The sequence below is a fragment of the Meleagris gallopavo genome, chromosome 2 (assembly GCF_905368555.1).
Source record: "Meleagris gallopavo chromosome 2, MGAL_WU_HG_1.1, whole genome shotgun sequence".
NCBI classification, from domain to species: domain Eukaryota; kingdom Metazoa; phylum Chordata; class Aves; order Galliformes; family Phasianidae; genus Meleagris; species Meleagris gallopavo.
This window is the reverse complement of record NC_139405.1, coordinates 84,091,394-84,113,559: the sequence shown is the minus strand read 5'-3', so window position 1 is coordinate 84,113,559 and position 22,166 is coordinate 84,091,394. Positions and strand designations below refer to the sequence as shown.

Below are 22,166 nucleotides of genomic sequence, written 5' to 3'. Positions count from 1 at the left end.
ATACTAAATAAACTGATCAATTTGAAGTTCAAAAAAAAAACCCACATAAATATTAAAGTGCCACTTCTATTTATTTCAGGAAACTGAAAGTTGAGTTTTTGTGCTCCAATGACTAAAAATCTTTACTATTAATTCTTTTCTTCTAATACAGCATAGAATTCAAAAGGGATTTCAGTCCTTGAGAAATAAACGTCTAAAAATTAAGAATTCATTAGGCAGGAGACATAGCTTTTCTTGATTTTAGTCCCTTATGGCATCCTTTTGAACAATCGTTCAACTGTGAAATAGCCAGGTTCATGATACTCTGGGTGATGAAGTCATCAGTGTTAGAGCTCTAAGGGCTACAGTCAATGAGGCTGCATCTGGCTGGTGGACAGTCACTAGCAGTTTTCCCCAGGTCTCAATTCTAGAGCTAGACCTTTTCAACATTTTTATCAATTATCTTGATGCAGGATTGGAAGGCATCCTTACTAAGTTCACTGACGATACTAAACTTGGAGGTTCTATTGTGTCTTTGGAGGAATTAGAGCCTTTGCATAGGGATATAAGATACATCAGTGCATTGGACAATTAATGGCATGAAGTTCAACAAAGGAAAACATTGGGTTTGGCAGATGGAATGATATGTCTCACTTTACTGCATTCCCAATGGATGGATGATTGGCTGGAGAGCAGCTCAGCAGAAAGGGATCTGGGGATACTAGGTACAGTAGACTCAGCATGAGAGAGTAGTGTGCTCCATTGTCCAAGATGGCAAAGCCACACTTTGGGATGCTTTAAGCACGCAATAGCCAGCAGGTCAAAAGGCGTAATTCTCCCACAATATTTAGCATTGCTGTGGCCTCCCCTTGAATACAGTGTACTGTTATGGACTTCACAATAAAAAAAGAATGTTAAGGTACTTGAAAGGATACAGAGGAGGTCAACAAATCTGGAAAAGGGGCCAAGAGGCTGACAACACCTGGGTTGTCTAATCTGAATAGTCTGTCATCTTACTGCTCCGTACAACTTCATTAGGAGGCGAAGAGAAGTGGGAAGTGCTGCTCTCTTCTCCCTGGTAACCTGGGAGGATGACAGGATGCTAGTGAATAGCACAAAGTTATATCAGGGGAGGTTCATACTGGGCATTAGGAAAAATTTCTTTACTGTGAGGATGGTCAAACACTGAAACAGACTTCCTAGCAAGGTGGTGGATGTCCCATGGTTACCAGTGCTCAAAAGATACTGTTTTAATAGATCAAAAATAAGCAAAAAGCTCTCCTGCTTCTTTTGGTTAAGATACAACACTGCTCCACTCTTTCTTTTCATTGACTTGTAAGGGAGTTATGTGAGGGAGCAGTGTCATTGGGTCCAGACAGATACGTATATTTTACACAGCTAAATTTACTTAGCTCGCTCAGAAAGCAATGCCTTTTTTTTTTTTCCTTTTCTATGTAAATTACAACAGATACAAAATACACAATAACACTGCTTGATAGAGCACTTTCCCAGCTACCAACACCAAAACTCTCTACTAACATCATGGTCCAATATAAAATAATAGGCACTGCTTTTGGAACTGCTCTTATAGATTTATTACATTAAATGTAAAAAAACTAATGGCCTATGATAAGGATATCTTAACACCCAAATATGCAATCACTGCTGTAAGTATTTCAACTCTCAGTGATACAGAATATTTTCTGTACCACGTTTCTCTATCTTAAATATACAGTCAAGTTTAAGCAAGATGAAAATGGTGGGAATAAACCCGTTACATAAATAAATCTTAACAACGTGTTCTTGAAAGAAAAGAACAGCTAACTACAAGATCTGAGAGAGAAGAGCAAGAGTTGCTTAGCTAACAAGTGGGAACAGGATTTGTGTTACTAATCTTAAATATTTACAGCACAGATTTATGCTATCCAGTGGACATCTTGTCTTCCTAATGACTTCTACAACAGCGATAAAAAAACAGAAGCATTTCTGGATCATGACTTAGCACTTGGTAAACACTTAAAACATTAAGCAAAATGAGTCCTAAGAGTTATTGTTTCTCTCCTCTATCACCATAAAATTCTGAGCTGTGTGCTAATTGTTAATATTTAAATTGGACTCATGAATTTCTGTCCATCCTAGGTAAAACTAAGTCCAACCAGTTGCTGGCTTGTGTCACTCTTATCATGCTTATTGTAAAACTAGAATTTGAGGCACAAGCTCAAAAGAGCTGGCTGACAAAACATTTGGGTATGTTATGGAATAAAGATTAAACTTAGCCCAGTCCTGGTCAAGTCATATCTTTTGAATACAGTAATTAAACTTCTATATATTGCATCATAAAAGCTTTGAATCAGAGTGCAAAAGAGGTAGGAAGAAATAAGCAAGACGTTTGTTTGAGATTTATTTTTTGAATTTACTATATATGAGCAAAATAAATTTTCCTAAGAAATCTAATAATGATTTTTTTTCCACACAGAAGATTAAGATAACTGGGTCTACAATGGCAGATGATTAGGATGTTTGTGAGTAAGGAATTAAATAAAGTACAACATAAGTATAAGAATTAAAAAACTTATGTATTTTGAAGACTTACGCCTCCACTAGCAGAGAATACTTAAAGGACAAACATTAAATGTTATATAAATTATATCTTCCCCAAATCATTTGGAAAATTTTAGCAACTGTAGTTTTGACTTCCATATTTTGCCAAGATAAAGAAATCCCAGCACTTAATATGAATGCACTAACCTATTAAAGATTACTAGAACAAAATCTAACTTTCAGACAGATACCCTCAGTTCCTATGTGACTTCAGTAACGTTTGCTGGAAAGGAGCTCTGCAGAGAAGGACCTGGGTGTTCTGGTGGACAACAGGTTGGCCATAAGCCAGCAGTATGCCATTGTGGCCAAGAAGGGCCACAATATCCTGAGATCCATTGAAAAGAAACATGGCCAGCAGGCCAAAGGAGGTGATCCTCCCCCTCTACTCTGCCCTGGTGAGGCCACATTTGGAGTACTGTGTTGAGTTCTTTACTCCCTGAGTGAAGAAAGACAGGGAACTACTAGAGAGAGTTCAGTGAAGAGCCAGAAAGACGGTTAGAGCCCTGAAGCATCTCCCATATGAGGAGAGGCTGAGATACCTCAGACTGTTCAGCCTGGAGCAGAGATAATTAAGAGGGGATCTTATCAGTCCTTATAAATATCTAACTGAGAGCATATAACTTCTTAATTTTATGTCTGTAAGGATTCACATTTAGTTCTAGTACATACACATATTGCCACTTCTCCTTTTAAGATCTAGTCAGGATCTAAAAATAATTGTGCTGTATTAAAATAGATGAACCCCATTTGAAAACCTCAAGGTACAATGAGAAAAACATAGTAGAAAAGTGTGTAAATCAAAAATACTATCCCCAAAATTGAGTTATAAAGATGGTAAAAAGGTGTCAGACTAAGACTGAGGACCACTCACTTTTACTGCAGTATTTCTGGTGATAGAAAAAAAAAAAAATCAATTCAGCTGGGATTCATCTCATCTCATCCCAAACTTCTCAGCTAGGATTCATCTCATTTCATCTACTTCCAAATTTCGCTGTCTAAAATGCAGTTTTCTAAATCTAAGCTTTCTTAGCCTAAGCTCTGGTACAAGAGATTGATACCTCTAATAAAATGTTCATCCCACCTCTGTTCCTCTTGCCTTAGTAATTAAAAAATAGGAAAGGCAATACTTACTATATTTAACCATTTTCAGATTAGTTTTTTCATAACAGTGACAACTATACTTAAAACCAATCGAAGTAAAGCAAAAGAAAAACAAAACAAGATCTATTGAACTTTCTCGATCAGGTTAATGCCTATAGCAAAAATACAAGCATACATAAAGTACGTAGTATGGAGTTCTTTAATGGAAGTCAGGTCTCACTTGCACTACTATAAAAAAAGTAAATAAATATCTTCTATCATGTATTTAATCTGATCTTTTTATAAAGATAAAATAGAAATACCTAGCCATTGAAATTACATACAATGAAAATGATGAGTGGCACGGGAATAATGCAGAAATGCTTTTTGAAAATCCAGGAAAGGAGGTTGTCATGGAAACAGCTGGTTTTTAATCTTTTTGTTACTACAATTTTATTTAGCTGCTGCTTAATATTTATGTTCTTTAAATAAATTTATCTTCCTCAAGTCATTTTTGATTTTATATTTCTCAGAACAAAATGCTATGTTAAGAACTTTTTGGATTGTAGTCAATAACTAATGGCATATTCATCTATATTGAAATATAAAAAAATGAAAACTCCCATTTTACTCCTGCACTCAGCAAGCTGAAAGATTTTATAAGAGAAAGATGCATTAGTCACTCTCTCCATAAAAAGCATTCCAGACAAAATTTTGCCTGGAGTGAAATGAAGGAAAAAGAAAACATGGATAAACAGTCCCCAGAATTTTGAACTACTGAAATTACTTTATTTTACCCTAAATGTAACATGTGAAGTAAAAAAAGTCAGTTAAGATGATTCATCTACGAAAGTAAAGGGAAAGGAGTTGTAAAGTAAACAAGTAACTACCAAGTTAATCAGAAAAGGAATACTAATATTCAGATGAAAAAATAAAAGAAAAAAAATGCTTGCTAACTGGCCTGCCTGCAAGAAATTGAAGTTTAATTAGTCTGCATGAGTGTACCTTCCACAAATAAGTGTTTCTAAATATTAATTATATCAAGCAAAATAAGTACTAAGTACCACTGAGAGAAGAATAGAAAGGCCAACTTTTACACATCTTCTGAAAAGAACAAACACAAAGGCAAAGAAAGTAACAATAATTTAATGAGCAATAGAATTATCAAAATGACAATAAAAAAAGAAGAGAGATAATTTAAAAATGAACAGAAGTCTGGGACACACAAAGTATAATGCACAATGAATTAACAAAGCAGTAAAACACACAGGCAATAAATGCCTAACTTCTGCAAATGTGTATGTTATTATTCAAAACAAGAACAGATCTATCACTGTCCACTGAAAATATTTTCTTTCTAAAAATCCTGATTTGTTGCTAGCTAAAATGTTTTGCGGCCACAACAATCTCAACAAATCCTGGAGCACATGATGGCTTCAAATACTATACTGAGTTAGTAAAGTTATATGCTCTTTGGGTTTCTTGACAGATCTGATGAAGAACTGAAATCTCTCTGTGCTGAGCCAGGATAATATTAGATTCAGTATCACATGCTAAATTGTGTGTGTGTACTTACCATCACTGAAATCATTGTCACTCCTTTCATTGATGAGGACAGACTTATTTTATGCTTTTAGTACACTAACTTTGGAATACTGATCAATTTTTCTGTTAGTGATGTAAAAGATCCCACAGAGGCATAGTTGTATTGTGTATCATGTTTTCCTTAGTACTTGTAGTTATGGCTGGACGTTTTCTCATCATTAATGAAACATGCAGATATTTCTCCCCAGCAGAAATTAGGCCACTGGGCTTAATTGTGCCTTGCTCTGGGACTCTGGAGCCAGCACAAGGTAGTCCTCATCCCTCCCATGCAGACCCTCCACTGCCAACATCTGTCAGTTTACACACAATACACTTTGCACAATCCAGTCTTAGTCTTTCTGGCCTAGATATATAAAACATAAGCAATGAATATGATGCACCTCAGTTTCTTGTCACTGAATTTCCAGCTTTCTCAAATATATATCTAGTTTTTGCATTCCAGATTCAAGAACTGAAAACTTGCCTTTGCACAAGAAATGTAGTATCTGTCACACAATGCAGTGCCCATAATAGTTCATATAATGAGTAAGAGGTAGAGATCATTATTAGGCTTACCTGTTTTTCCAGAAGCTATTCTTTCAGAAAGGAATTAATATAAAGAGCTGAAATTCAACTGGTATATTCTATTCCCCAGAAAAGGGTGCCCTTCTCAGAGGATGTAGTCTTTATATTATATTAAAAATATAGTATAATTATATTAAAATTAAATATATTAAAAAAAAAAACAAAAACGCTGAAGAAATTCATGGTAGATAATCATACACCACAATTAATCGATACTGTTCATCAGCTAAATAGAAATACTATTATCTAAAATGACAAAGTTCAACTGTAAAAAAGATCTTGTAATATCTCCTGTATAAGGTCTAAGACTCATCAGAATATACCAACAGCCATATCAGCAGTAACCAGTAATTTTTAAAAAATAATAAGAATCCCACCAGTTCTGGAAGATAATTCTTCTAAAGCTATATTGAACTGCTTTATAGGATGTTCATATGATTGGGTTTCATATACAAAAACACTAAATATTCTTTTCTAGAAAAAAGAGATTATTAATCTTGTTTTAGCATCATAAGGAACTAAAATCTATACTAAAGACATTTCTCCACAAATACACGTGGATTTCTGTTTACATGCTCAGACTTTTTTTGCCTGATTTCAACAGAAACAGAACAGATATGAAGTGTGCTAACTTTTCTCTTATTTCTCTTATTTATTATTTCTTTAGTAGGTTAAATTTGTACAGCTGAAGGGAATGTATGTCCTTTCTTATTTAAAAAAAAAAGTTAAAGTCCTCTAAATTGTATTTATTTATTGGATGAAAGAATGGAGGGAATTATGATTCTGTACCTTTGTATCAGAGTTAAAACAGATTTCACGGAAGACATATTGCATAGAATCATAGAACTGCTCAGGTTGGAAACATTATTTTGTTTTAAATAAGTAAATATTATTCCAGTATTATTCACTGTTTTAATACACAAATATTCCAATGATTTAGATTTTATTTTGGAAGGCTTGTATTTGCCACGGTTTTATGATTTTTGGTTATCAGTATTCCACATCATAACATCATGTAATGCACTGGGAGTTTGACTGCTGATGCTCAAGTTCCGGGTGCCTGTCCAGAGGAGAAGAACTACATTTCCCCAGGGGGCTCTGCGGTCAGCGAGGAGACATAACTCCTGGCAAGGTCACCTCATGTGCGCTTCTCCATCTGCGCTTCTCACCTCAGCGTTGTGGTGAGGCCTATCCACCTTTCAGACACCTTCTCTCATTATATTTTGCTATAATTTACTAATTTACTATATTTAGTAAATTAGTTTGTTTCACCTCAGATCGTTGCTGCTGTTTTCAATGATTTTTGGGGTCCCCTGTTTCCCTTTTCTGGAGGTGCAGATCCCTCTGCCCTGCTAGTCACGGAACCGGGCCAAAACAGCCCGTAAACCATTGACAGTATTGAATTTTCATACTGATATATGATTTATGTAACAGTGAAAGTAGATAACTTGCAATTTTGCATAACAAGATTACACTTTTGCAAATTTGTTTGCAATTTTGAAATCTTTTATTACTGACGAAAATAAGCTTTTTCTTTAATAGTCTAGAGTGGTTAAAACTGAGATGGTCATTAAGTCATTAGTCATTAAAAACACATGAAATTTAATTAATATGCTTAGTAAAACTTCAAACCATATTTATTTTTGAATCTAGTTTTTGAGTAGTCTCAAAATGACAAAAAAAAAAGCATCTGAGCTCCTAGTGCAGATGCAGCACTAAATTCAAATATTTATTTTGAGACATAATAAATATATTTAATAAACTGCAAAGCATCAGTATCGTAAGAAAATTATTTTGGCTGCATTCTCTAATTGCACGGATATGAAATGTTAGTTTACCTCAGTTTCACGGGAAAGTTTTTTTTAATCATTGTAATTTCACTGTTAAAAAAGATACCAAATTTTGAATTTTAGGTGGAGAAAATAGGAAATTGTTCACACTTAATCTATTAACATTTCTGAAAAAATATGATCTATCCTAAAAGTTTATATGAACATTAATATGACAAACTGGAACACGTGGAGGATTTCCCTGGTAAAGCAGAGCTCTCCTTTCTCATTCCTTGCACACTTCATGCTACAAACTCTTATTTAATTAAAGCAGAAATGAAAGGCCAGTAATTTCACTCAAAAGTAGCTTGATCAGTCTATAACTCCACTCTGACGATGGAATTATCTTAACTCCAGCTGATTGCAAAGTGTTCTGTAACTTCATTCTTCTTAAATATAGTCCTTTACAGAGATGCAATATCTGAAGGAGCTTGCTTCAATATCAGAAGCAATTTAACTATTAGCATGGTTTGCTTGTTGGGTTAATGAACTAGCTTTTTAGTCATACTAATTATCTTGTTTTCTTGAAATTCAACCAAACACCTAGATCATACAGTACAGTAAAGAATCTAGCCCTTCAAACCTTTAATCCATCATGTTCACCTTCTCATTTATTCTCATCAGGGCAGTTATGCATTTCCAGACACAGCACTATACATCATGTGTAATCACATTAGAAAGTGTATATGTATTTATATACATATATATCTTAATAATAAAAAATCATACCATTACATCAACTTTGCTTTAAAAAGATGTATAAGATAAAAAGAAGGTTTTTTTTTTTCCAAAATATTCAGGTTTATGGCTGATTCACCATAGAGCCATGTAGCCATCCAGAATGACCTTGGCAGGTTGGAGAGTTGAGCTGACCAAAATCTTGTGAAAGAAGTCCTGCACTTGAGGAGGAATCATCCCAAGCACCAGGACGAGAGTGGGGTTAGTTTCTTCTTACTGGTGACAGGTGACAGGATGAGGAGAAATGGCCTCAAGGTGTGCCAGGGTAAGTTTAGATTGGATATCAGGAAACACTTCTTTACTGAAAGGGTTGTTAAGCACTGGTATAGGCTCCCCAGGGAGGTGGTTGAGTTGCCATCCCTGGCTGTGTTTAAAAAAACATTTGGATGTGGTGCTCAGGGACATAATTTAGCAGAGGTTCGTTAGTTAGGGTAGTATGGTTAGGTCATGGTTGGATTTGATGATCTTTAAGGTCCTTTCCAACCTGAGCAATTCTGATTCTGTGACATGCTGAGAATTGCTACCTGATAAGCAGTTCTGCAGAATAGCACCTAGGAGGTCCTGGTTGACCATTAAAAGCAATTAGCCCTTGATGTTAATAAGGCTAATGGTATTCTTTGCTGCATTAGGCAAAGTATTGCCAGCTGGTCAAGAGAGGTGATCCTCCCCCTCTATGCAACATTGGTGAGACCATACCTAACGTGCTGCATTCTGTTCTGCCCTTAGCCCAATCCAAGAGAGACATGGTCATACTAGAAAGAGAGCAACACAAGGCCACCAAGAAGATCAAGAGCACCTCTCCTGTGAAAAGAGCCTAAGAGAATTGAGACTGTTCAGCCTGATGAAGAAAGGGCTCAGAGAGGATATTATGAATGTGTACAAATACCTGAAGGGTGGAGGCAAAGAACACGGAACCAGGATTTTTTCAGGGATAGCCAGAGACAACTAGAACACAAGAGGCTCTGTCTTCACCAGGAAACAGTTCTATATTTTGTAGGTGGCAGAGAATTGGCACAGGCTGCCAGAGGCAATCTCCTCCTTGGAGATCTTCAGAAGCTGCCTTAACATAGTTCAAAGCAGCCTGCTCTGAGTGTCCCGCTTGAGCATGGCTTGGACCAAATGGTCTCCAGATGTCCCTTCCAACTCTGTGATTCAGGAATTGCTGTTTCTGCAGCATTCCTCCATTATTAAGCCTAAGCTAAAAGGAAATTCATCGTTTTACTTCTAAACTGTACATCAAAATAACTTATGCTCTAATAGCCCCAAATAAATGGCATTACTATTATGGCATAATTTGAAAGAAAAAAATTATTTTTAAGATCATTACTTTAAATTCATTCCAAGTATATGCTCCTAATGATAACCCACTTTTGAAGTTTTTAGTAAAAGTAATGTCAGTGCTTTCTTACATGACATGCTACTGACATATTTATTGTCCAACACAGTTATTCTAAGCTTTGTTTACGAAAATGGAGTTATGATTCTGGCTAAAATAATTTTAGTACAAACAGAAATAGAATCTCCACCATATACAGTGTAAAGCTCTTTCTGTTCATTATTTTTAGCATATTTGATAATGTTGACAGGTCTCTGTGGAAAGACATCAGGATCCTAAAAGTAAGATACAGTATGAGATTGTTTCAGACAACAGGGAGCAAAGCAGAAAAGTGAACAGATAAAAGCTGTCTAATAGATACCAAAGTATTCCAAACATAAATGGTCAGTAAAAAAGAGGTTAATGGTAGCCTGGTCAGAAAGACAGTTGTGGATCCAAATGTGCTCATTTAACAAAATCTGATAATTAGAGCATATCCAAACTTTGTTGTCCCTTACATCTTTATATTGAATACATATATAATTAATCTGCAGACTTCTTAAAATTATTTGTTTAGCTGCTTGCTAAAAGTCTGCTATTGAAGACCATATCCTGAGTGGATCTATTGTCTCAGAAAACAAATACGACATTTTTCGCATGAAAGTAAGAAAGAATAAATTGTTATTTTTCACTTAAGGATTAATTAGAGTAAGCTGCCCTACCTTACAAATTGATGCTCTTATTGGGACCAAGGCAGCAGCAAATATATTCAGTAATACAGTGATTTTTATTTTCTATTTAATCATTGCAATATCGCTGAGACATTTGCTTATCTACAGCTTCATCACAAGAATATGAACTGTGGATATTAATTAATTTACCCACAAGCAAAGAATGAATTCATATAATAGTTAGCTTAAAACTCTCATCTTTTCAGTTCATTGTTAGGTATGTACACCACTACCAGTTTTTGCTGTCTCTAACTCAGCTTCTCATAACATTATTAATGTCTGCAATGTACTGCAAATGCAAGTACAGAAAATCCTGACTATCTTCAAGGATAACTTAACACCTCTGTTTCACTGACAGTTACTCAAACCTTTGTTAATGACAAAGAATCACTGCTATTTATAGTACTTCTGGAGTCAGTAGAATCAAACTCTAATTTTTTTCTTGTCTACTACATAAACGTCATTGTTCCTAACAAATCAATGTATTATCCAAATCACATATACACACACCAAAAATAATAATAAAACTTCATTGGATGAGCCCCATTTAATTCACAGTGTCTCGTATCTCTAAAGAAGGAGGTGCAAATGAGTTACTGAGACAATGTCACAATAATTTGCTCTCCTATCAATGACATGTTCTACTGTGTGAAAAGCATTTTCCTTTCAGATCTGTGCAAAGAAGTATAAGATCGATACTTCTGTCTAAAGTTCCACGCCATGTAAGAGCGTTAGCAAATGGGAACTAAACAGAGGATAGCAGAGCATTATATTGAATATGAAAATCCTCATATCAAAAGAACACAGGAAATATTGTTTATGATAAGTTTTAGCTACAGTCCTAATTCAGTAACACTTGAATACACATGTATATGAGCAACAAACACAAAAACAGTGCCTTGCATTTGAAGAAGTAGCACAATATTGTTTTCAGTTCCAAATTCAACTGAATACTACTCGTGAAACATTTAAAGTTCTTTTGATACAAAGTTTAAAGTGCTTTTAAAACAATTGTTTAGCTTAAGAGGAATGGCTGAAGACATGTTTCATCATTCTGACATTTTCTGTTTTACAGATTTCTATCAATTTCTCTTCTAAACACCTCAGTACTTCTGTAAGCCCTCTTAGAATACACAAATATAAAAACAGATTTTTCTAAACTTGTTTTCCACAGTAACAATGCCTGAATATACATATCAAAAGCAAAAACCTTTCTATAAAGTTTATCAGTAATTTATTATCTGTATTTATAGGTGAATTTATTAGGCTTTATCTCTATTTCAGCCTCCTTTGGCCCTTATGCTCATAAAAATTTGAGAAAGCCTACTGATCTTAGCTTCAGGGTTTCTAATCTCAGGAATTTCTACCACATTGTTTTCTATGTTTTCTTAACATGCATACAACAACTTGCAAAATCACAAATTATTTAGTGTATATATCATTAGCAAAATATTATCACCATGATATACGATATTATCATCATATATCATTAATAAAATATTCAGCATCACATTTATTTCTCCTTTTATTTTGTTGCATTATGTTTATATAGTTTATCTTTTTATTTATTTATTTACACTGTATGCTCAATTGCAGCCTGACTTGTCTGGCATGTCTTTTGTATCCAGCATCATATCTGCCAGTCTCATGCAATATTGTAGATACTTAAGGGCACCTCAAATGGCACAAAATGCACATACTCAGGCAACCTGACTGATCTCATGCATACTTTATATCAGTGTGCAATTCTTTTAGGTGTGAGTAGTGCAGCAAACATAATTGGATTCCAAAGACTAGGATTTTGGATATTTGTAAATTTCAAAGTATTTTACTGTCTAAAGTGTATGATTTCATCAATAAATGTGTTGCTATAAAGTCAAATATATAAGTAGACACAAAATAATTAGAAATCTCCAGTTTTGTTGTACTTATATATTTAAGTTGGTCATAGTTAAATCATGGACACTCACTGATACGATTTTAATTTTCATTAGTTTAAATAACTAAATCTGTACCTTTCAAAATGCAAGCAAGGTGCTTTAACCATATGAGATTTCATAGCATATAAGTTATAAACGTGGAACTTACACACAATGTCAAATTAACATCTGTACTAAAAATATATATGAGCACCTACCAAGAGGGCAATTGCATTTGAAGCCATTTATGTCCTCTTCACAGGTTCCTCCATTCCAACAGGGTCTGTCTATACACTCGTTCACATGAACAGTACATGTTTCTCCTGTAATTTTGTATTAAAATAAATAAATGAATAAACAAATAAACATGATGGCCTGTTCAAATTATAGGGATATATTTATAATAGAAAAGGACTACCTGACTGTCATTGTCTGAATGCTGACCTCACTGGACAAAGTATACTTACTTGAGTACAGGCAGACACTGATAGGCATCCTTTACGTCATTAGTTTTTCTACTTTATTAGTTTCATGAAAGCCCACTGAAAACATGACAGTTGTGAAAATAGAAAGCTTTCCTATTAAGGATATGCACAATCCTGGAGATTTTTCCCATTATACAAAATTACTGTATTCAGGCAATTTTTGTTCAGTTTTGTCAGTTGTTTTCTTTCAGTTCACTCATTGTCTCCTTTGAAAAAGAATGGTAAAATGTCACTGCATATGAATAGCAGACCAACATCAACTTACAGTTAAGTGTAACAGTAGACTTCAAACTAGGTTCTGCAGAAAATCATCAGAATACTAGATATTCCTTTCTCCATTCAATACAAAGATAGAGGGTAATAAGTACTGAAGAATATTTAATGAAACAAAATGCAGATGTTAGTTAATGAAATAATTAAGAGCTGTGGTGAGAATCATAAATGTAGACTGGTAAACTACACAGGCGTTGCCTTGATTTGTAACAGGGAAAGGTATTTCCAGCCACAAGAATGTGGGTAAAAACAAAAACAAAAGCAAAAAAAAAAACAAGTAACAATATATGCTCAGTGCCTATCATAGACCATCAGAGTATAAAGCAACTGGATCTTTCTGTAAATCTCATGGAAGAGTATAAAAAACAAAAAGAATTCTGAAATTGCCCTGTGTTCTTTGCACTGAGAAAAATATTTGATCTCTTATCTTCAGTACACATATACGCCCTCTCATACAATCATATGTATCAAAGAGAATCAGCTCTCAAAACCTGCCTTTTGCCACTCAAGCTATCTTCCGTATCAACTAAAGAACTTTCACTGAAGAAGCCCATAGTAGCATCGAGATTCCCTTCTCCACTTAAACTGATTGTCAGAGTGACTCCTATTAGTTTTTTCCTGCATCTAACAATGCTCTGCTTTGGCCTTAATATTTTGAGAAATCTCAAGAAAAAAAAGGGACACATATATAGAGACCAAGAAGAGAAGTAACTCAGTAAACCGAGGAACAATCTGCTTGATAGCAGCAGCTGCTGAATGTTGCCCAGCATGCTGTGACGCTCTCCATCATATTTGAAAAGTCGTGGCTGTCAGATAAGGTCCTGAATGACTATAAGAAGGGTCATGTCACTTCCATTTACAAGAAAGTGAGCAAGGAGGACCCCGGGAACTACAGGCCGGTGAGTCTCACCTTTGTGCCTGGGAATGTCATGGAACAGATCCTCCTGAATGACATGCTTGATCACATGAGGAATGAGTGATCCAAGACAGCCAGCACGGCTTCACCAGAGGAACGTCATGCTTAACCAATCTGGTGGCCTTCTGTGATGGAGTGACAGCATTGGTGGACAAGGGAAAGGTGACCGAAGTCATTTACCTGGACTTGAGCAAGGCCTTTGACATGGTCCCCCCCACGTCCTTGTCTCCAAATTGGAGGGATGTGGATTTGATGGGTGGACCACTCAATGGATAAGAAACTGGTTGAAAGGTTGCAGACAGAGGGTGGTCATCAGTGGCTCTATGTCCAGGAGGAGGCCAGTAACGAGCAGCATCCCCCACAGGTCTGTCTTGGGACTGGTGCTCTTTAACGTCTTTTATCAATGACATCAATGACAGAATTGAGTGCACCCTCAGCAAGTTTGCTGATGACACCAAGCTGAGTGGTGTGGTTGACACAGTGGAAAGAACGGATGCCATTCAGAGGGAATTCCCAGGCTAGAAAGGTGGGCCTGGGTGAACCTGATGAGGTTCAACATGGCAAGGTGCACTTGGGCCAGAGGGATCCTAGGCATCCACACAGACTGGGAGGAATAGTCTTGAGACCACAGGGCTTGAGAGCAGCCCTGTGGAGAAGGGCCTGGAAGTCTTGATAGATGAAAAGCTTAATACGAGCCAGCAGTGTGCTCTTGCAGCTTGGAAGGCAAATGGTTTCCTGGGCTCCATCAGAAGAGAGGTGACCAGCAGGGACAGGGAGGTGATTGTCCCCCTCTACTCTGCTCTTATGAGGCCCCATCTGGAGTACTGTGTCCAGATTTGGAGCCCCCAGTTCAAGAAAGACAGGGAGCTGTTGGAGAGGGTCCAGAGGAGAGCCACGAAGATGATCAGGGGATGGAGCACCTCCCCTATGAAGAATGCTGAGGGAGCTGGGCTTGTTCAGCCTGCAGAAAAGAAAGCAGCAGGGTGACCTCATTGCAGGCTTTCAATAACTAAAGGGAGCCTACAAACAGGAGGGGAATCAACTCTTTGAAAGGCTTGATAACAGCAGGACAAGGGGAGATGGTTTTAAGTTGAGGGAGGGAAGATTTTAGGTTGGATGTCAGGGGGAAGTTCTTTACTATGAAGAGTGGTGAGGTGCTGGAACAGGCTGCCCAGAGAGGTTGTGGATGCCCCGTCCCTGGAGGTGTTCGGGGCCAGGTTGGATGGGGCCCTGGGCAACCTGGTCTAGTATTAAATGTTGTGGCTGGTGGGCTTGCATGTGGCAGGGGGGTTGGAGATTTATGATCCTTTTGGTCTCTTCCAACCCTGACTATTCTGTGATTTTGTGACATCAGGAATACAGACATTTGGAATTGGTCAAAATAAGACATTTTTAAAGTTCTTTTTGTATTTGTGGAGTTTATCTGTGGTTCTGAAAAAGAAACAGTACTATATTCAACCTTTTGGATCTAATTCCAATGTTTTCTTTTCTTATATATTCTAGTTCAAACCTTTTCCCACTGTCACAGAATAAGGTAATTTTCTTTTAAGAGTTACACTGGAGATACATTGACCCTCTTCTTCTCCATAGACAAGTGGAGAGTAGAACAGTTTCCTGTAGGAGTAAATAATCTGGCCAGAAACCATAGGTAAAATGCAGTATGCGCAAGAAAAAAATACACCTGGAACAGATTCTTTTACTTCTTTTAAGTTGTGGCATACTTCTAATGGATAAATGTTTAATTATTTGTTTTTTAAATAAGTCTAAGGGAAGTTCCTCTTGATTCTTCAGCATCAAAGGTATCTTTGTGAACTGTAGAGTACCATAATTTGAAGATGTATGCATCAACCCATTCACAAATGTGGACAACTCTTAACCATCTCTTTTTATATGTATTGTATTGTATTGTATTTTGTACAGTTGGAGAGAGGGAGCAGGAGAGATGGAGAATTTGATTTGGGGTACCAGTCAATTGCATCTCAACTTCAATGAGCTTTATACCTTTCAGCTGAGCACTTACAGTGAAATTCAGTTCCCTAAATGTTGACATCGGATGCCATATGGAATATTCTGTATTCAGCCTCAAGAAAATAGTCCTTAGGGGATGAAATGAACACTAAGCAGAGACAGAAATAACAGTTTTATAACAGTACCACAAATTGGTATCATTAAGCTGGCAGTCCTGATGGGATAGTAGGAAATAAGAGAATGGAATAAAGATAGAGAGGACAGCTGTGAACTGTGCAGTATTTCCAAAAAATAACAAAAAATAGTGTGCACTTGTCAAGTTAATCCTTTGAGGAATTTAAAAGCAAAATGACAAACTGATGAACAAACCAAAAGGTTAATTCTGTGGCCATGTTTTGACTGAAATACAATGCCTGGGAGTCCTGAGAGAATGATGAAATAATGAAGGCTGGAGAAATCTGAAGCTTGAGAGGAACACTCGAGTTTTAGATGTGCTGAGGAGAAGTGAGAAAATCTAATTGTGTGCAGAAAATCTAGGAAAAGAGTCAAAGCCATTCTCCCACTGAAGTCTAGCAGGAAGGAGTGATTCAGTCAATGATTGGATGCAGAGAAAGAGAATTTATTTTTTGTGAGTTTATTTGAAAAAAATATCTCTCGATCTATAGCTTAGATTTTCCTATTAGTGATATTAGAAACTGAATTTCATTTCTAATATCACAACATTTACCACCATTCTTTTAGGACTTCATTAATACAATTTTTTCTTAATGTATTCATCTGTAATGCAACACTCCATACATTAAAATATTTAGTTCAAATTTAGATAATTAATTCCGAATGTAAATGTCTAGTCCAGTGCTACAGAATAAAGGTACAATGTTATGCACAATGTTCTACACTGTAGTGCAAAACAATCTGGTATTTTGCTTTTATTTATTTGTGGCTGTACTCAATGTGTGTGAATTACATTTCTCACTTAAAAGGGAATTCGAAAAAAAATAAATAAATCCCTATTCTGATAACAGTAGTGTTGATTTTTATGACTGGAAGCTGTAATTACAGCTAAATTACTTCAGTTGACAAAGAAGCAATTACATGCCACTCAGCCTTATCTGAGTTATCAAGCATGGAGAATACTTTTTGTGTAACTGACAAAAACATTTGAAAAATCACTGACTGATGTACAACTTTCCTCTAGCTATTCATACTTGCAGAATACTTTAGAAATTTTTGAAACATTTCAGCTGAACATACATTAAACAGTTCACTGGTTTCTGTATTTTTGTTTTTGTTTGTTTGTTTTAAACTAGTAGTACTTTTTACATCCACATCTAAGACATTAGCTTCCTTAGATTTCTATTACTATCCCCTCCACATCAGTTTTGTTTTCCTCCTACTTTTGCTATCTAGCCACTGTGTATTGTTAACAGATGTGATTTAACAACTAAATGTTAAAAGTGCAGTTTTTAAAATTCTGTACACCTCAGAAAAGGCTAGAGAAATAACAACTTTTTTTTTTCCTTTTCTTTTCTTGAGTTAGAAGAACCCTCATGTTTTAGTATACTTCCTCAAATCAAAAGAACATGTAGTGAATGTAAAGGTGCATTTTATAAAAGGAACAGAAGTAATTCCTCCTATTCTATTATCTTGGCCCATGATGTCAGAGACAAAGATTGATGGCATGGCTGTAGTGGTTAAACCTTTGGTTATATTTGGTTATATTTTGTTGCTGCGTTACAAATGGCAGCAGAGAGACAGTAGGACAAAATGACACCTGATGTGGAAATGCATATGAAGCAAAGGTGTGTAATTGAATTCCTTCATGCAGAAGAAATTGCACCCACTAACATTCACTGATGGTTGCTGAACATTTGTAGAGGCCCAACAGAGGATGAGAGCACAATGAGGTGCTGGGTGGAGCATTTCAGCAATAAAAACAACATGAAAACAAATCATGTTCCAGACAGACATGTACAGCTGTCACACCATGAAACGAAGAGTGTCTCAACCAGCTCATCTGCATGAATCAACAGATTATGGCCACAGAATTGTGTACTGAGCTGAATGTTGTCTTCAATGCATTGGAAACGATGCTGGCAACATTGGAATATTGTAAAGTTTGCGCTCAGATGTGTCTCGTGTAAGCTCAAGCAGGAAAAGAGAGAACACCAGATTGAAGTTTGTCAAGCCCTGTTGAGCTGAAGGTGAGAATTGCCTGCATCGCACCATTACTGATGGCAAGATGTGACGTCACCACTATGAGCCAGAGTCAAAATGGTATTTCATGGAGTGGCAACATGTGAATTCCTCTTGAAGAAAAGGTTCAAGACACAGCCTTCAGTGGGTAAAGTGATGTGCACTGTCTTTTGGGATAGAAAAGGGGTGATCCTTCTGGATTTCCTGGAACCTGGACAAAGCAGCAATTCTGACAAATTGCAATGCTGACTATGTTGAAGGCTCAAATTTCCAGAGTCAGACCAGTGAAGAAGACAATCTTTCTCTTCTGAAACAGCGGGTTACCTCTACTGGTGTAGTTTTTTACAAGTGCAGCATACAGGTTCTTTTTCCTCAGTGGCAAAAATCTATAGCTAATGGTGATGGCTATATAGAACAATAGAATTCTGTTGCTGCAAATTGGTTCTATCAAATAGTACTGTTTTGCTCTTTGTATCTGTGGTATTTTCCGTGGAAATAAATAAGAAGCATTACCTTCAGAGCAATTGATGGACATTCTGTAATCTATTGACAGTAACTAGTTCTTGTGGTTATGTGCCCTGACAGTGGCACTAAAATAAACTGACCGTTGCACCTGGAAGAAGGCCTGTCTTCAAACTTCTTGTTGACAGTTGCTTGGGAAATTTAAGAATTCAAGACTTCCAAGTAGGAAGGCAATATTTGAACAGTATTTTTTAAAATGATTCAGAGAGAAGAAAAGAATCTGTAAGGCTAATGTGAGATTATGTTTTATGAGCATGCTAAACAGGAAAACAGCTGGAAAAGCTGGACACATTGTGCAGGCATTATCTTTTTTAGTATGCAGCTAATTTAGCTACACATTTGAAATTGATGATGAAAAACTTCTTTGAATATCTGATAGAAGAACTAATTAGCTACAAATTACTTTCATCATCAAAGTATGTTTGTATAAATATTTTCTGGGTTTACGCTTTTAAGTTTAACATCAATAGAACATTTCTAAAGATAATTAGTAGTAGAACATGATATTCAATTGGTTATTTAATAAATCATAGCTTCAGTCTGAATTACTATTTACAATTTACATTGTTTGTGTCATCAAATTATGAAGTACAGGCAGAATGTGAAATCTCATAATGAGCTAAGTCTACTTCCCTTGACTCTACAGTGTTCCTTGCCATATATAAAATTGCAGTGTTAAAATACCTAACAAATTATTAGAAAAATATCAGAAAAGTCTGTCACTCTTGTAAATATAGCCTGATGCTATGTTTTCTGCAGGAGCACTGATGACACAGGGGAAACAGATCATTCTGTGGGAACTTTGAAAATCTTTGCAAAGAGATATAACTTAGGATCTCCTGCAGGTGCTGACTTAGAAACCCGGCAGGTACATGCAGTGCTGCATTAGCAATAATACCATAACATACTTTGTTTAAAGTAATCATGCTATTTTAGCAAATGAATACTTTCTGAAATTTTCAGGGAAGTGTAACTGGAGATCTAAATAAAATAAGCAGACTATTTTTATTCAAAAAGTAAAGGATGAAACCTAATTGAATATTCCTTTACTCTGAAAGTACCAGCAACTTCCTAAGATTATGACATTGGAAGTCTGCACCCTTCAGTAGTTTAAGCTATGAATGTTTTATTTCTGCTGACGGAAGATCCAAACCTCACACTTCATCTGAACTAATTGGACTGTTCTTACATGTTTTAGAATATCTGCAAAACTAATATTTTGTCTCAATCTAAGAATAAATTTAACTTCATATTGTTCTCAAATATTCAGACATTAGAGTAAAACTGGTGATAATTAGAAAGAATATTTACTTAGTATAATACATGTTACATGTAAATATCTGTATTTGAATGATATCCATTTTATAAAACTGTAATCAATACTTTTAACATTTTTCTGAAAAACTGTATTCATGCAAAAATATCAAAATACCACATTTCATTTGCATTCTTGGGGAAATATTTCAAAAGACAAGTTGAATCATGAAGAGAATCACAATTAAACAGAATAAAACCTCATATTTCTTCTGAATTTTTGACAGTTGATACAAATCTGAGAACTTAAGTTCTATGTCATTCTATTTTCCGTACTCCACCACTGAGTTCTTAAATCCGATTCATTTTTTCTTTTTCTATAGATAGAATATTAAGGTAACTGAGGATGCATAGAATTAGACATTTAGGAAATCTCTCTATGGGCAGTATGAAGGAACTGACTGGTCTAAACTTGAAAAGAGGGAACTAAGGGGATGCAACCTTTCAATTTATTAAGATCTTTACAAAGACATTCTCTGTGTCCATTTTTTTATATTAAGAAAAGCTTTTGAATAATCATAATATTACGAGTTTGATTAACAGCTATCACAGTAGTATATATACTAACACAAATGAAAAACATGACATGCTGATGCCTTGCTCTTGCAACTATATAATAACATAGTCAATCTCTGTTATATTCAGAGTGTTAATCAGCTTTTCTGTACATTATTTGTATTAGTAATTAAATTAACTTCTGTAATAAGGATAGATTTTCACACCACTTCATGTTTTCCCTTCAAGACTTGTCTTTAATAATAACATAAAAGACATACCGTTCCCGTATACCATAGAAAGATGAAACTATTTGAACAACATCCAAACAATTTAAGAATAACTTCTTAAAAGTACAAACAATTAAAAGCTTCCTCAGATAGACTCTAAATGTTATGTGTATTTTTGGCATAAAAAAAAATCCACACTGAAATACAGAAGCTTAAAGTAACACAATGATATTTTAAAAGCCCATATGTTATTTTCTCCTTCTAAACAAAAAGGAGACAAAACTGGAAAGCAACACAGATAATAAAAATTTCATATCAATATGAAACTTTTTTAAAAAGCTACTGAAAGGCCTACATGCGTGATGAGCCTTAATACTGTTATTCATTTCTAATACATGTATAAAGCAATAAAGGATCAGTGTGACACAGTATAAACACAGAAAAAAAAAATCCAAATCTTAATTACAGAGCAATCAATGTCATATAGATAAAAACCCTCAAGAGAAAACAATGAGGTGATATTGCTTATCTACTTAAGAGTTCTCAGCAGCTGTCCTCCTGTAAAAACAAGATTTTTAATGAAGGGATGTATTTGAATAAAGGCAATGTTTTATCAAATACTTCCAAGAAGAACTTCTTTTAAGCCAGAAATGAAGCACTGTAGTGTTTGCTTAGAAATACATTAATTGTGAAAGCTGGAACCATGTGATGTTAAGCACTGATTTTGAGAGATGGAATAAAATGAAGATACAGAGAGAGAGAGACAATGACAATGACTTCTCAGGTGAAAAGAACTATGTGATGTTAGAAGAACTCTGAGGCAATATAGAGGGTTGTCACATGATCATAATGATGGGATATAGATTCTTTTCAAAAATCTTCTCAAATTCTAGAGTTCATACTGCAAGCTTCTATGTTTGTCATAGGTCAAATTCTTATAGGCAGTGTAATACTTCACACATTTACACAATATCTCCATACTAAAGTCTCCATCACAAGTACAATTCACAGTTCAAGAGGGAAGACTCTTGATAATACTACAAAATACATAATTTTAATAAGCAGACACTCAAGACAATTTTTTATTAGCTTGTTTTTCTCAAAGAGATCATTCAAGCTGTTCATAATGGCAAATCCCTCTGCAATGATTAATGGGACCCTAGCTATAAGAATGTAAAACATTTGACAAATGCTGATATCAGACTAAATCAGCCATCTAGACAGAGGAGACAGTTATGAGCTATGTCAAATTTTGTTTTTGAAATAAAAATTGATTCTAATGGGGATTTTTTATAATAAAAAAGTTGGTGGTAAGGAACTCATGATTTGTTTGCAAATCTATGAATCCTAACATATATCAGTTGATAGTCCCCAAAATCTTACAGACGCTTGAGCAAGAACAACTT

The 22,166-nt window shown here is 35.5% G+C and overlaps 1 protein-coding gene across 1 annotated transcript in view; it reads right to left on the bottom strand.

Annotated features, from left to right (window-relative positions):
• The window catches only part of EYS (EGF-like photoreceptor maintenance factor), a 765,389-nt gene that overhangs the window by 637,536 nt on the left and 105,687 nt on the right, over positions 1 to 22,166 (bottom strand). The window contains exon 11 of the mRNA XM_085217834.1: positions 12,580 to 12,684. Within this exon, the coding sequence (XP_085073960.1) occupies positions 12,580 to 12,684 (105 nt within the window). The remainder of the gene's footprint in view (positions 1 to 12,579; positions 12,685 to 22,166) is intronic.